This window comes from Microcaecilia unicolor, chromosome 1, assembly GCF_901765095.1.
Source record: "Microcaecilia unicolor chromosome 1, aMicUni1.1, whole genome shotgun sequence".
Taxonomy (NCBI): domain Eukaryota; kingdom Metazoa; phylum Chordata; class Amphibia; order Gymnophiona; family Siphonopidae; genus Microcaecilia; species Microcaecilia unicolor.
Window position 1 is genome coordinate 767,536,599 of NC_044031.1, and position 14,118 is coordinate 767,550,716.

At 47.1% G+C, this 14,118-nt stretch overlaps 1 protein-coding gene across 4 annotated transcripts in view; it reads right to left on the reverse strand.

Annotated features, from left to right (window-relative positions):
• The window catches only part of ITGA11 (integrin subunit alpha 11), a 316,149-nt gene that overhangs the window by 87,944 nt on the left and 214,087 nt on the right, over window positions 1–14,118 (reverse strand). For all 4 annotated transcript variants that reach the window (XM_030189806.1, XM_030189807.1, XM_030189808.1 and 1 more), the window contains 2 exons: window positions 11,277–11,480; window positions 6,488–6,618 (listed from right to left, as the gene is read on the reverse strand). In XM_030189806.1, coding sequence (XP_030045666.1) covers window positions 6,488–6,618; window positions 11,277–11,480 — 335 coding nt within the window. The remainder of the gene's footprint in view (window positions 1–6,487; window positions 6,619–11,276; window positions 11,481–14,118) is intronic.

Here is a 14,118-nt window from a genome sequence, read left to right on the forward strand (position 1 = left end):
AAAAAGTTGCTGAAATGAGAGCACAGAATGGTGAACGGCAGGGACGTCATCAGCGTATCAGCTGCCGCTTCATCTTTAGAAGATGTTGTCTTCTTCTTCCTGCTCCATCCAACCCCTCCCCTTCACCAATGAGGGGCTGCAAAGACTGGAGATACAGAATTGCGCTGTGTAATCTGACCCCTGACCTCCTGTAATTTCCCAGAGATGGATGCTGGGAAACTCATATGTGCTACTTTATGTGTATAGAGAATCCACAAAGCGTGGAGAACTCAAAGAAGACCCACGGATACTTTGTAAAAAAAACAGAAAAGTGGGCACAAAACCAGGAGTCCCAGAGACTGAACCCTTCACGCAAGTGATCCGTTCCACGATTCGATACAAAGGTCTTTTTTAAGACCATTTATAGACTATTCTCCAGTATTTCTTATTCTGGATCATCATTAGCTGTCTACCTTAGTATTTAGACTCCTGATGCAGGCCTTTTGGCCGAAACACAACGGTTGTGTCGAGTCAAATATACTAATTAATAAAATTTGGTTTTAGCTTTACTGTGATCCAGTCTCTGGGACTCCTGGTTTTGTGCCCACTTTTCTGTTTGTTCTACTTTATATGTATACCTGACCTTGATTTGCATCTGCCATTTTCAGGGCACAGACTGTAGAAGTCTGCCCAGCAGTAACCCCGCCTCCCAACCACTAGCCCCGCCTCCCACCACCAGCCCTGCCACTCAATCTCCGCTAAGTTTCTGAGGATCCATTCCTTCTGAGCAGGATTCCTTTATGTTTATCCCAAGCATTTTTGAATTCTGTTACTGTTTTGATCTCTACCACCTTCCGCGGGAGGGCGTTCCAAGTATCCACCACTCTCTCTGTGAAAAAATACTTCCTGACATTTTTCTTGAGTCTGCCCCCCTTAAATCTCATTTCATGTCCTCTAGTTCTACCGCCTTCCCATCTAAGCTTCTTTTGACAGCACAACAAATATTCCCAGACCACGATACTACGCTACCTCTCATCTATATCTCTTCACTCTCTCATGCACCCCTGACCTGAAACTGGTACACTTGAATTGTATATCTGACTCTATTTGTACATCTGACTCCTAGCAGTAAATCTGATTGACTCCATTGTAATTCCGACAGGACTTAATGTAAGCCAGATAGAACTGAGTCCCCGACTCGGACGTATGTGGGGTATAAATTCAGTAAAGTAAAGTAACATAAATTTTATTCATGCACAGGTACAAATAAAAGATGCAGTTCTGTAAGAGGTGGCCTGCTAGGAGCCTCTCTAATTTGCTCAAAGGAAAGGTGGCGTACCAGCGAAAATATGCAGCTATAATTTCATAATAACAATTATCCCAAACACTTTCATTTCAAATGTCCATATAGCAATACTAACTCCTAGTACCCCAGTGCTTCACATCAGATATTTATTCAAAACGGGGATCTTCAGATTTTCAACTCTCCACCATTCGGGACTTTTGTCACCGTGACTTGGCGTTGCTTACATCCTCATTGATCAGCCCGTGCAGAATTTTTTACTTTTTTCTTTCATTTTACTTTTTATATGCTTCTGAATGAGTCTATATCAAATGCTTCTTTATAAACGTGAACTATAATTCAATTCAAAACTTAGCTTTGTAACTGTAGTTCAGCAGCATTTTTCCTCTCACAGCAAAATGAAAGAAAAAAGTAAAAAATTCTGCACGGGCTGATCAATGAGGATGTAAGCAACGCCAAGTCACGGTGACAAAAGTCCCGAATGGTGGAGAGTTGAAAATCTGAAGATCCCCGTTTTGAATAAATGTCTGATGTGAAGCACTGGGGTACTAGGAGTTAGTATTGCTATATGGACATTTGAAATGAAAGTGTTTGGGATAATTGTTATTATGTAGTTTGATCTAAGTCCCCACACGTGGAAGATATAGGTCTATTAAATTGGATGCTATAATTTCATAAGCACATAAGTATTGCCATACTGGGAAAGACCCAAGTTCCATCAAGCCAGCATCCTGTTTCCAACAGTGGCCAATCCAGGTCACAAATACCCGGCAACATCCCCAAAAAGTAGAAAACATTGTATACTGCTTATCCCAGAAATAGTGGGTTTTCCCCAAGTCCATTTAATAACGGTCTATGGACTTTTCCTTTAGGAAGCCGTCCAAATCTTTTTTAAACTCCGCTAAGCTAACCACCTTTACCACATTCTCTGGCAACAAATTCCAGAGTTTAATTACACATTGAATGAAGAAACATTTTCTCTGATTCGTTTTAAATTTACTACATTGTAGCTTCATCGCATGCCCCCTAGTCCTAGTATTTTTGGAAAGCATGAACAGACGCTTCACATCTACCCGTTCAACTCCACTCATTATTTTATATAACTCTATCATATCTCCCCTCAGCCACCTTTTCTCCAAGCTGAAGAGCCCTAACCGCTCTAGCCTTTCCTCACTTACGACATGGGGATAGGATGGGAGAGAGAGCACCATAGCATGGATGTCATGTTGGTGGGGGAGAGGGTGAGGGAGAGAGCACCCTGCAATGGGAATGGACACAATGTGGGGGAGACAGCACCACACTGGGAATGGGGAGAACATGGGAGACAGCACCACACTGGGAATGGGGAAAGGGTGGAGGAGAGAGCACTGTACTGGGGATGGAAAAAGAGAAGGAAAGAGACAAGAGGGGATGAGGGAGTAAAGGAGAAGGTAAGAGGGCCAGAAATAGGGGACAGGAGGAACAGAGATGACCTGGGATAGGAAAGGAAGGAAGGAGACAGAACTGGGAATGGTGGGGGAAAGGGAGGTCAGTGGATCTGGTATAGAGGGCGAGAGGAATTGGGAGGGTTGAGGCAGAGGTACTGGGATCTGAGGGGTAGGGGAGAATGCAAGCTGGGAGCAAAGCAGGTATTCCTCCTCTAACACTGGCACCAGTGGCGTACCAAGGGGGGGGGCGGTGGGGGCGGTCTGCCCCGGGTGCACACCGCTGGGGGGAATGCCGTGGCGCGCGCCTGTCGCCCTGTCTCCGAGTTCGCATGTGTTCACTGCTCCCTCTGCCCCGGAACAGGTTACTTCCTGTTCCGGGGCAGAGGGAGCAGTGAACACATGCGAACTCGGAGGCGACAGGCGCGCGCTGCGGCACCCCCCCAGCGGCGTGCAACCGGGGGGGTGTCATTTCGCCGGGGGGGGGGGGGGGTCGCGCTGCACCCAGGGGGGGGGGGGGGTGCATCGGCGATCTGCCCTGGGTGTCAGCCAGCGTCGGAACGCCACTGACTGGCACTGCTTCTTACACCCCCTTCCTTTTTCTGATCTCCTTTCTTAGTACCTCCAAAATCCTGCACCTCTCTCTTGCACTCCCTACTTTCTTTTCCCTTACATACTACTCATTCTTCTCCCTGTCACCAATCCCCTTAGCTGATTCACCGCTCATCCCTCAGCCTCATTTAACTGATCCCCAGCTCATCTTCCCCCAACCAATTCTCCTGTCCACCTCCAGTTCTCCCTCGCCTCTTCTCATCCTCCAAACCCTTTTCATGCCTCACCAGCTAAACCCCCAGTTTTCTCTCCTCCCAGTGCTTGGAAGAAGGATGAAGATATTGGGGTACCCCAGACTGCACCCTCTTCCCCTTACTGCCCGGGGCTGAAGTGGAACTTTGAACTATGATGGACTCTGTACTGTCAAGCAAGTCAAAGCACCAGCCAGGTGTCGAGTGGCCTGATGCACCGTCGCCTTCCTGATCGGCGGTGGTGGAGAGGTGCCGCTGGTGGCAGGGGAGGGCGGAGGATCAAGAGCGTATGGAAGAGGTTCAGAGAAGGGCAATTAAAATGGTGCAGAGCCTGCAACACAACCACAGAAGCGTTTCAGATACTTCAAATGCACTCGTGGCAAGATAGGAGGGATGTGATAGAAACATTTGAATACTTAACAGGCTTCAGTAAAGTTTGGACAGATACAATATACTATGGAACAAGAAATTCAGGAAGACGTCTTGATATGATGTCAGAAAAAATGTGAGAAAATACTTCTCTGTAGGGTAATGGGGTGCTTGGAGCAGACCTTCTGTAGGCAAAAGCACGAGGGTGTGGAGTGCAGATGAGGGGGGAGAGTGTCTGGATTTGGGAACTCATGGAGAGGCATTTTCGAACGGCGCCGGCCATCTCCGAGGACGGCGCCTCGAAGGGGCGGAGCCAACCGTATTTTCGAAAAAGATGGCCAGCCATCTTTTTTTTCAATAATACGGTTGGGGCCACCCAAGTATCAGAGATGGCCGGGTTTGAGATGGCCGGCCTCGGTTTTTGCCCATAATGTAAACCGAAGCCGGTGATCTCAAACCCAGCCAAATCCAAGGCATTTGGTCGTGGGAGGGGCCAGGATTTGTAGTGCACTGGTCCCCCTCACATGCCAGGACACCAACCGGGCACCCAAGGGGGCACTTCTAAAAAGCAAACAAAAAAATTAAAATAGCTCCCTTACCTTGAGTGCTGAGCCCCCCAACCCCTCCCCCCCCCAAAAAAAACCCACTACCCACAACTATACACCACTACCATAGCCCTAAGGGGTACAGTGGGTTTTGGGGGGTTTTGGAGGGCTTAACATTTACCAACCCAAGTGTAACAGGTAGGGGGAGGGGATGGGCCTGGGTCCGCCTGCCTGAAGTGCACTGCACCCACTAAAACTGCTCCAGGGACCTGTATACTGCTGCGATGGACCTGAGTATGACATTTGAGGCTGGCATAGAGGCTGGCAAAGAAAGTTTTTAAAGTTGTTTTTTCAGGGTGGCAGGGGGTTAGTGAGCACTGGGGGAGTCAGGGGAGGTGATCCCCGATTCCCTACGGTAGTCATCTGGTCAGTTCGGGCACTTTTTTGGGACTTGGACCTGAAAAAAAAGGGACCAAATAAGCGGACCAAATTCTCGCCAGGGGCGCCCTTCTTTTTTCCATTATTGGGCGAAGCCAGCCATCTGAAAGCACGCCCTCGTCCTGCCCCCATCCCGCCTTCTCTACGCTACCAACACGCCCCCTTGAAGTTTGGCCGCCTCCGCGACGGAAAGCAGTTGAAGCCGGCCAAAATCGGCTTTCGATTATACCGATTTGGCCAACTTCAGGAGATCGCCGGCCATCTCCCGATTTGTGTCGGAAGATGGCCGGCAATCTCCTTCGAAAATGAGCTGGATAGGGTCATATACTCTGATGGTAGAGAGCTAAACAGGGAAAAACACAACTGCTTGTTATTAAGAAATCAGAAAAAGTCGTGATCTGTGATATCATGTATCACGTGGCCTGGCTCATGCCATATGGTACACTCTAGTTTTATAATTTGGCATAACGTTTTACATGTTATCATTTTTGAATGCTGTTCTAGGATTGACAATTTTGTCTAATAAAAAATATATTTAAACATAAGGAGAGATATCTTCAGAAGGTTAAGCTTGAACAGTTACATAGTAACATAGTAGATGACGGCAGAAAAAGACCTGCACGGTCCATCCAGTCTGCCCAACAAGACAACTCATGTGTGCTACTTTTGTGTATACCCTACTTTGATTTGTACCTGTGCTCTTCAGGGCACAGACCGTATAAGTCTGCCCAGCACTATCCCCGCCTCCCACCACCGGCTCTGGCACAGACTGTATAAGTCTGCCCAGCGCTATCCCTGCCTCCCACCACCGGCTCTGGCACAGAACATATAAGTCTGCCCAGCGCTATCCCTGCCTCCCAACCTCCAGTCCCGCCTCCCACCATTGGCTCTGGCACAGACCGTATAAGTCTGCCCAGCACTATCCCCGCCTCCCACCACCGGCTCTGGCACAGACTGTATAAGTCTGCCCAGCGCTATCCCTGCCTCCCACCACCGGCTCTGGCACAGAACATATAAGTCTGCCCAGCGCTATCCCTGCCTCCCAACCTCCAGTCCCGCCTCCCACCATTGGCTCTGGCACAGACCGTATAAGTCTGCCCCGCACTATCCCCGCCTCCCAACCTCCAGCCCCGCCTCCCACTACCGGCTCTGCTATCCAATCTCGGTTAAGCTCCTGAGTTGAAAGATTATACTTAGTTTGATTTTAACCAGTCAGACTGGGTGGGTCAAAATAATCTATAATCAACCCTTACATAATCTGGCCTCTTTTCATCTGACCACATCCTGTCCTTACAGTTTGGACCCATCTTGATTACTGTAATGGAAATTATTGCATCCAGCAACACATTTATCATCTATGACCTGTATTCATAATCTATAACTCTCTCGTCCCTCTCATTTGTACCTATGTTGATGGAAAGTTAAGTAATTAGTCTAATATCACAGGGAGTGTCGGTGGGATTCGAACCCAGCTTCTCTGGTTCTCAGCCTGCTAGTCTGGCCACTAGGCTAATTCCGCACTGCCCTGCTTTGTCTACTGGTAATAACTGATGTATTGTCGAGGTACGATAACCTCATGGAGCTCTATGACAAAACCTGACGAGCACATACAGATAAACGACATACCACAAGAGCACAGCATTGCCCAGAGACCCCACAGCCAGGTCCACCAGCCCGTCCTCATTCATATCCAGCTCCCCATGGATGCTGCAGCCAAAGTATTGCAGGCCTGGAGCCAGGTCCGAAGCTGCTATTCTCTGGGGAAACACAAAGCAGAAACCATCTCCAATGACTGCCCCCCATCCTCACCCACCCCTGATCGCTCACCCCCAAATTCCATTTCTACTGAATGAGTTCACTGTGGGAGGGTAAAGAGCAGCTTAAAGGATCTTCTCTGTCCCCTGCAGTGAGCAGAGGGTTGATCTTACACCTTTCCCTGGGCTCATCTTAGACCCTTCACCTTTATCCCCCAAAAGGATGGTCTAACCTCTCACTCTTCCCTTCAGCCTTCCCAATCAGCGGGCTTATCCTACATCTGTCCCACTCTTACAAAGAGGAGGCTCATTTCATATCCCTTTCTCTATATCACCCATTTTCTCCCTTCTCTTTTCCTCCACCAGAGCTACAGGAGGGTTCTTGCATGGATTAGATGGTCCCCATCATGCAGCTTGGGGTGGCTGCAGTTTGGTTCCTGGTTTTCACTAGTACCACTGCTGGTGGATCTTCACTAGTTTTCCCTCCAGTCATAAAGAGGCACATTCAACATAGATATGTTCATCTTCCCTTGATATTTTGATTACCTGCTGCAGCCACAGTGCTCAAGTTAATTATGGCTAGATGACGACAACTAGCATGTCGGAGATGCATGCTCCAGGGTCATCTGAATGAAGAACTTTGCACAATAAGAAGAGTAACAGAGGTCAAGCCCCACCTGCTACCACATACATTTTCAGCTCCATTCCTGGTGAACTGAGCGTACCCTGTGCTCAAGACTCCCTGCTCCTGAAGATCTGAGCACACTCAAGATAAACCCCATCCTTGGTAACTCTGATGGTGCGAATAACGCGAGTAGGGATCTAGTGAAACTTGAAAAATGGTCCAGAATTTGGCAGCTAAGATTTAATGCTGAAAAATGCAAGGTTGTGCATTTGGGCTACAGAAGCCTGAGGGAGCAGCATAGCATAAGCGGTGAAGTACTTTTGTGCATGAAAGAAGAGCGAAAGCTAGAAGGATGCTTGGGTGCATAGGGAGAGGAATGGCCAGTAGGAAAAAGGAGGTGATGATGCCCCTGTATAAGACTCTGGTGAGTAAATTAATGGAATTGCTTTTAAAACAGAATAGTAAAGTTTTTGGAATCCAATGGACTTACAGGACCTGAGGCAACATGGCTTCACTAGAGACAGGTCTTGTCAGATAAATCCGATTAATTTAATTGGGTGATTGGAGAGCTAGATTCAGGGCCATGCCAAGGGTCTGTGGCGCCCCCCTGCAGAGGATCAGTTGGCGCCCCCCCCCGCAGATGAACAGTTGGTGCCCCCCCGCAGACGAACAGTTGGCACGCGCGCCCCCTCCTCCCCCCGTGAAGGTGATCGCTGCCCTCCCATCCACGCTCCTCTCTCCCCTGCCCTCCCGCTCCCATGTTCCAACTGCCTGCCCTCTTCTCCCCCCCCAAGATCCCTTTTAAATTTACCTCCGTCCGGCAGCGAAGGCGCCGCGTCAGTGAAGGAGGCAGCGCTCCCGCCATCTCTACTAGTCTTCCCTTCGCTCAATGTCCCGCCTTCTTCTGATGTCATTTCCTTGACGTGAGAAGAAGGTGGAACACTGAGCGAAGGGAAGACTAGTAGAGACGTGGGGAGCGCCACCTCCTTCACTGACGCTGCGCCTTCGCTGCCGGATGGAGGTAAAATGAAAAGGGATCTTGTTGGGGGGGGGGAGAAGAGGGCGGGTAGTTGGGACATGGGAGAGGGCGAGGTAAGCATGGCACGGCAGGGCGCCCCCCAGAGGATAGCGCCCTCCTGCTGTGCTTACCTCGCTTACCATGTTGGCATGGCCCTGGCTGGATTGAGGGACAGCGCTAGATGTGGTGTATTTAGATTTTAGCAAAGCCTTTGACATGGTTCCGCGTAGACAACTAATAAATATACTGAGTGCCCTTGGTATGGGCCCTAAAGTGACTGACTGGGTTACGAACTGGTTGAGCGGAAGGTGACAAAGGGTAGTGGTAAATGAAGATCACTCTGAGGACAAGGATGTTACCAGTGGTGTGTTGCAAGGTTCGGTTCTTGGGCCAGTTTTTTTGTAAGCGATATTGCTGAAGGGCTGTCTGGTAAGGTTTGTCTCTTTGTGGATGGTGTGGATAACATGAGGAAAGACCTAGTGAAACTTGAAGAATGATCTGGAATTAGTGAGGAATTTTGTACACGAAAGAGGAGCAGGACTTGGGTATGATTGCATGTGACGATCTTAAGGTGGCCAAACAGGTAGAAAAGGTGATGGCGCGTAGAAGGATTCTTGGGTGCATAGAGAAAGGAATGACCAGTAGGAAAAAGGAGGCGATGATGCCCCTGTGTATGACTCTGGTGATTAGAATATTCTGTACAATTCTGGAGACCCACCTTCAAAGAGATATAAACAGGATGGAGTTGGTCCAGAGGGCGGCTACTAAAATGGTTGGTGGTCTTCGTCATAACGCATGTGGACAGACTTAAAGATCTCAATATGTATACTTTGGAAGAAAGGAGGGAGAGAGGAGATAGAGACATTTAAATACTTATGTGGCATAAATGCACATGAGATGAGTCTCTTTAAATTGAAAGGAAGCTCTGGAATGAGGGGCATTGGATGAAGGTGAAAGGAGATAGACTCAGGTGTAACCTGAGGAAATACTTCTTCATGAAGAGGGTGGTGAATTAATGGAACGGTTTCCTGGTGGAGGTGGTGGAGACAAAATCTGTATCTGAATTCAAGAAAACTTGGGACAAGTACACTGGATATCTAAGGGAGCGAAAGGGAGAATAGTTGGCTTGGTTGGGCAGACTGGATAGGCCAGGTGGTCTTTATCTGCCTTCATCTTTCTATGTTTACATTACTGTATACAATTCTGGAGACCTCAACTTCAAAAAGATATAAACAGGATGGAGTTGGTCCTGAGGGTGGCTACTAAAATAGTCAGTGGTCTTCATAATAAAGCATATGGAGATAGACTTAAAGATCTCAATATGTATACTGTGGAAGAAAGGTAGGGGAGGAGAGATATGATATAGATGTTTAAATATCTCTTTGGCATAAATGCACAGGAAGCGAGTCTCTCAATTAAAATGAAGTTCTGAAATGAGGGGGCACAGAATGACGGTGGAAGATGACAGACTCAAGAGTAACCTGAGGAAATACTGCTTCGTGGAACAAGTGGTGAATCTGTGGAACTTCCTCACAGTGGAGACAAAAACTGTATCTGAATTCAAGAAAGCTTGGGACAAGTACATAGAATCTCTAAGGAAGAGGAGGGGATAGTAGATGGCATGGATGGACAGACTGGATAGGCCATATAGAAGTGTATTTTCAAAGAACTTAGATTTACAAAGGGTTCCTATGGAACTTTGTAAGTCTAAGTGCTTTGAAAACGAGCTCCGTGGTCTTTTATCTGTCGTCATTTTCTCTGATTCCATGTTGTGTTGAGAAGGATCCTGAAACAATGCCGTACGCAAGGCAGAGGATGAGGTAGATATAGATATGACAGAAGCTATGCAAAGGATAGCATTCAAAGATTAGGGGCATAATGAGGTACAAATACGATAGATGTAGATTAGGGAGTGTCAGATGTTTGAGACGTTAGTATACAGACTCCCAGGGCTCTACCAAGGAATGTTTTCTGGCTATGTGTTGGAAAGTGAGAACACTCCCGAACTGGGAGGGTTCCTATAGGGTGATGTAATGTCCATTGAGGTGGTGCCTATCCCCAAAGTATAAAGGGGACTCAAGGAGCTTTGAGGAGTGCTGTTGAGTAGGGGAGAGGTGGGATGTCACAGGGGGCTGCAGTCTCCAATGCACCAGGGAGGAAAGACTCTCCACGTGGTTTGCTTTCCTACCACCAGCTGGAGTAAGTCCAGAATGAATTCAGTTGAGTGGTGCCTAGGACGGAGATTTGTTCTTGCTGCATTGTTCATCAACAGGGTATTTGCTGTGATCTATTTCTTTGGATGTGGAAGAGAAGGACTGGGGGCATTCAGAGGTTCAAGAAGCTGACTTTGCATGGTCATCTGACTTTGTATGTGTTCTCTACCTTATGGCTAAGCAATTGTTTGTTTTTTGGTGACTCTGCAAATTGTTTCTAAGGTTATTACTAATTCTTCTTGTCAGTAAGCGTATTTTCTCATTTGAGACAAATGTTTGGAGTCAGGACTATTTCTGTGTGTGAAGAGAATGGCTTTCCTCAGGTCTACCTTAATAATGGTTAGAAATAAGAACATATGAACAGCCATACTGGGTCAGAGCAATGGTCCATCTAACCCAGTATCCCATTTCCAATCCAGGTCACAAGTACCTGGCAGAAACCCAAATTTTAGCAACATTCCATGCTACCACTCCCAGCTACATTAACTGCTCTTACCACTTGCTTTACAATACTCTTAACCCCATCTCCTCACCCTCACCCCCCCACCCCCATCTGCAGCACCTCCAGCACTGGCTGACCAGGGGAGTAGAAGACCCGAGTAAGGAATTGAACCCAAGTTCTCTGCATTGCAACTGACAACACTACCAATGAGTATCTGGGTTGGTCCAGGATGGACATCATTAAAAGGAGATCTGCCCATTTCTACAAAGATGTGCAATATTAAAGGAGACCTGCCTGTACCTCCTGCTGTATTGGTGCATAGTATTTAAGGAGACCAGTCATACAAAGAGTGCCAGCACTCACCTGCCTACACTTCTTCAAGATGTTCCTTTTGAAGCCATGGAAGATGTAGATTGCTCCTTTGTGGTCCTCTTCTAGTGGGGCACCAACGACGACATCATTGTATGAGTCCTGATTGAGATCTGGAACAGCGGCAATAGAAGAACCAAAGCGAGAATTCTGGGAGCTCTCCATGTCCTTCAGGGACCCATCAGACACAAACCCAGCCTGTCAGACAGAAACATGAAGTGGATTGTAATCATAGCAAAATCCTGCAAGCTTGACCCGAGCTACATGTGTCAGTGCTAACCCCAGCTTCACCCTCCTCAAAATCTACAATACCCGAAAGAGAGGGGCAGAAAGTGGTACATTTCATCCTATCTTCTCTTAACCACAAAAACTGATTGAAAGATGTCTAATTGACTAGCAAATCACTAAGTCTATCCCAGAAAAACTCAGAAAGAATATACACACATGGGAAGTACCATACTTGGTCAACCAAAGGCCCATCAAGCCCAGCATTGTGTCTCTGATAATGGCCAGTCCAGGTCACAAGTACCCAGTAGGTTCCCAAAAAAGTAGATCCATTCCTTTCAGGTTACTCCCAAAGACATGCTGTGACCTTCCCAAGTCTACCCGGCTTATAATTGTTTATTAACTTTTCCTCTAGGATGGTATCTAATCTCTCCTGAAATCCTGAGCACTTCCTCCAGCAATAAATTTCACATCTCAATTATGCATTGAATGAAAAAGTACTTTCTCTGATTCATTTGATATGTGCCGCTTACTGGTTTCATCAAGCATCCCCTAGGCTTAGTATTATTTGTCAGGCTTAATAATGGTTCCTTATTTACATGTTCCATATAACTCATGATATTATAGATCTCTCTCATATCCCCTCTCAGCCTTGAAGACTCTAACCTGTTTAGCCTTTCCTCATAGGAGGATCGTTCCATCTCCTTTACCAGGAGTGGCAAGTCTAAATGTATGAGCCAGGGATGTCACCACCAGTATAAGCAAGATTACAGTGGAGAAACTAGTCAAAGAAACCATCTCAGTAACTCGTTCATCTGCACAAAGTAGAGGAGGAGACCAGGCACAAAGCTACACAGTACATACGAGATCTGGTTATAGATATCTAAAAGATGTGGGAGTGAAGGGGGGGGGGGGCTGTTGTTTGGAGATTTCAACATGAGCACGCAGTGAATGTATTACCTACAGCCCTGAAAGCGATTGATGAAACAACCAACTTCTGCAAATCTTTGAAGACACATCTCTTCAACAAGGCCTACAAAGAGAACCCATAACCTTACACAACTACCTCACCGATCCACCCAATCATTAAAGTCCACCTTCTATCCTGCCTAACACCTTCCCTTACTCTATCTTTGTACATCACCAATTGTATCTGATATCATGGAATGGTTATGTCATAATCAAACTCTGTAAGCCACATTGAGCCTGCAAATAGGTGGGAAAATGTGGGATACAAATGTAATAAATAAATAAAAAATGTGGACTGGATCACCCCATCTGCACAATGGAAAAAAGTTGAGAGAACATGGATGCCTTTCAAGGATCTCTACTCAGGCAAATGGTGATGGAACCCAAGAGGAAGGGGCGACACTGGATCTAGTGCTCACAAGTGGAGACAGTGTGTCCAAGGTCTGGATAGGGATCTACCAGGGCAGCAGTGATCATCATCCACTATGGTTTGATTGAAAAGCTAAATCCGTGTCTACATACACCAAGCTCAAAGTACTAGACTTCAAACATGTTGACTTTAGCACAATGAGACTCATTGGAGCCGACTCTGTGGGTGCTGTGGGTGCTTGAGCACCCCTAATATTGAGAAAATTCCTTGTATGTGTCCAGGGAGGGGTTATGTTCATTGGGCTTAGCACCCCCAATAATTTTGAAAAGTTGGCTCCTATGATGAGACTATACCCGAAACAAATACTGCCAGACTGGGAGGAGATAAGGGAAGTGGAAGGACAGATCTATAATATCATGAGTTGTATGGACTGGTCTAACAATGAACCACAGAATCCATTCAGAAGTTAAAACAGTGTGGTAAAAGCGTCATTGAGGACAGCCTCACAGTCCACCAGAGAATCCATGTTGCAGTGAAACAATATACCTGCCCTGAGTGTGGTAAAGGCTTTAGGCAGAAGGCAGACCTCACAATACACACGAAAATCCACAATAGAGTGAAACCATTTACATGTTCTGTGTGTGGTAAAAGCTTTGGTTGGAAAGAAAGCCTCGCATGCCACCAGAGAATCCACACAGGGATGAAACCATTTGCATGCACTGAGGAGGTAAAAGCTTCAGTTGCAATGTAATAAAAGATAGACAGCTTGGCATCAGGTACAATAATGGAAAAGTGACATCCCAGGAAAGCAATAGGGCACCCTAGGGGGCACTGCAGTGGACTTCGTAAAATGCTCCCAGGTACACATCTCACCATTGCTCCCTTACCTTGTCTGCTAAGCCCCTCAAAACCCACCCAAAACCCATTACCCCCAACCGTACACCACTACAGTTGAAGGGGGCACCTATATGCGGCTACAGTGGGTTTCTGGTGAGTTTTGGAGGGCTCACAGTTTCCTCCACAACTGTAACAGGTAAGGGGAGGTAGGAGCCTGGGTCCACCTGTCTGCAGTGTACTGCACCCACCACTAGACTACTCCAGGGACCTGCATGCAGTTCTAATGGACCTGAGTATAACATCTGAGGGTGACACAGAGGCTGGCAAGTGATGTTTTTCATCACATTTTTAGGGGGTGGGAAGGGATTAGTGACCACTGGGGGAATAAGGGGAGGTCATTCCTGATTCCCTCCAGTGGACATCTGATTATTTAGG